The 1,312-nt window shown below is 40.5% G+C and overlaps 1 protein-coding gene across 1 annotated transcript; it reads left to right on the top strand.

Moving 5' to 3' along the window:
• Nucleotides 1-6: 6 nt before the first annotated feature.
• On the top strand, nt 7-1,292 carry LOC104915470 (nebulin-like). The gene is made up of 2 exons (XM_010726365.3): nt 7-300; nt 1,011-1,292. Exons 1-2 carry the CDS (start codon nt 64-66, stop codon nt 1,290-1,292), a joined length of 519 nt encoding a protein of 172 aa, XP_010724667.1. The 5' UTR covers nt 7-63.
• The last annotated feature ends 20 nt before the right edge of the window (nt 1,293-1,312 follow it).

Genomic DNA, 1,312 nt, shown 5'->3' with positions numbered 1-1,312 from the left:
GAAGGGTATCGCAAGCAGCTTGGCCACCACATTGGAGCCCGCAACATAGAGGACGATCCCAAGATGATGTGGTCGATGCACGTAGCCAAGATCCAGAGTGACAGGGAGTACAAGAAAGCCTTTGAGAAGACCAAGACGCACTTCAGCAGCCCCGTGGACATGCTGGGAATCGTGTTGGCCAAGAAATGTCAGGAGCTGGTCAGCGATGTTGATTACCGCCACTATCTGCATCAGTGGATCTGCCTGCCGGACCAGAACGATGTTATCCATGCTAAGAAGGCCTATGACCTGCAGAGTGATGTGAGTACTTACTGATCAACTTCAAAATTGTATGTAATTTCTTTTGCTTAACATACAAAAGGTACAAGCTGCTGCATGCAAAACGTAGGAGCTTTTTGAACTGTCTCTCTCACACGGTAGTTTTTCTCATTTTGTTTCTCTGTAATTGTTCCAAGGCAAGATCAGAGGACTCTTAGTAGTGAATATAAATATGGAAGGTTGAGTACTATGAAGGTTTTAGTTCAGCTAATCTCTTAGCAGAATGGAAGGGAATTCTCTTTGTACTATCATAATGCAGAACCTTAGTGCCATTTTTGGCAGACTAACTCCGTGTTAAGTTTACTTCTTGCTTAGAATTTTTCTTTAATTTGTATGACTGTAGAGGTTAATGCTCCTCCTTTTCCATTTGAGAAAATGATTTAAAATAGAACTTGCTCTTTCTTTGTGAATGACCTCCTCATTGTTAGGAACTTATATTGCAGGAAACACTTATTCTGAATTTCCAAGTCTTAATTTCCTCTAATTACTTCTTGGCCATTCTCCTGCATGCTGTTGGGAGAGTTATAGCTTGGAGTAAGTTTGGGATCTAGATCTGTGGTTAACGAAGATTATTTTGCGGACTGAACTAGAAGAAAAATGACTAATTGAAAGCAAGCATTGTTTTCATATTATATATGTGAAGTTTAACTGGAATTTAAAAAGATGTCTGTCTTCCTATTTTTTTGTAACAGAATTTCTACAAGTCAGACCTTGAGTGGATGCGTGGCATTGGTTGGGTCCCCATTGGTTCCTTGGATATTGAAAAAGCCAAGAGGGCAGGACAGATCTTGAGTGATAAAGTGTACCGTCAGCCTCCAGACACCATCAAGTTTACGAGTGTTACTGATTCTCTGGAGATGAACTTAGCTAAGCATAATGCAGAGATGATGAATAAGGTGAGTCCTAATTCAATTCAGCAACATATTGGCATTCTCCTGCTAACCCTTGGAGACAGAAGACTAGAAATAACGTGATCACAAATAATGCTGCAGTT

The sequence above is a fragment of the Meleagris gallopavo genome (genome assembly GCF_000146605.3).
Source record: "Meleagris gallopavo isolate NT-WF06-2002-E0010 breed Aviagen turkey brand Nicholas breeding stock chromosome 7 unlocalized genomic scaffold, Turkey_5.1 Chr7_random_7180001936520, whole genome shotgun sequence".
In the NCBI taxonomy this organism is placed as follows: Eukaryota; Metazoa; Chordata; class Aves; order Galliformes; family Phasianidae; genus Meleagris; species Meleagris gallopavo.
Note: the sequence above shows the minus strand (reverse complement) of the source record. Positions and strands in the feature narration are given on the sequence as shown.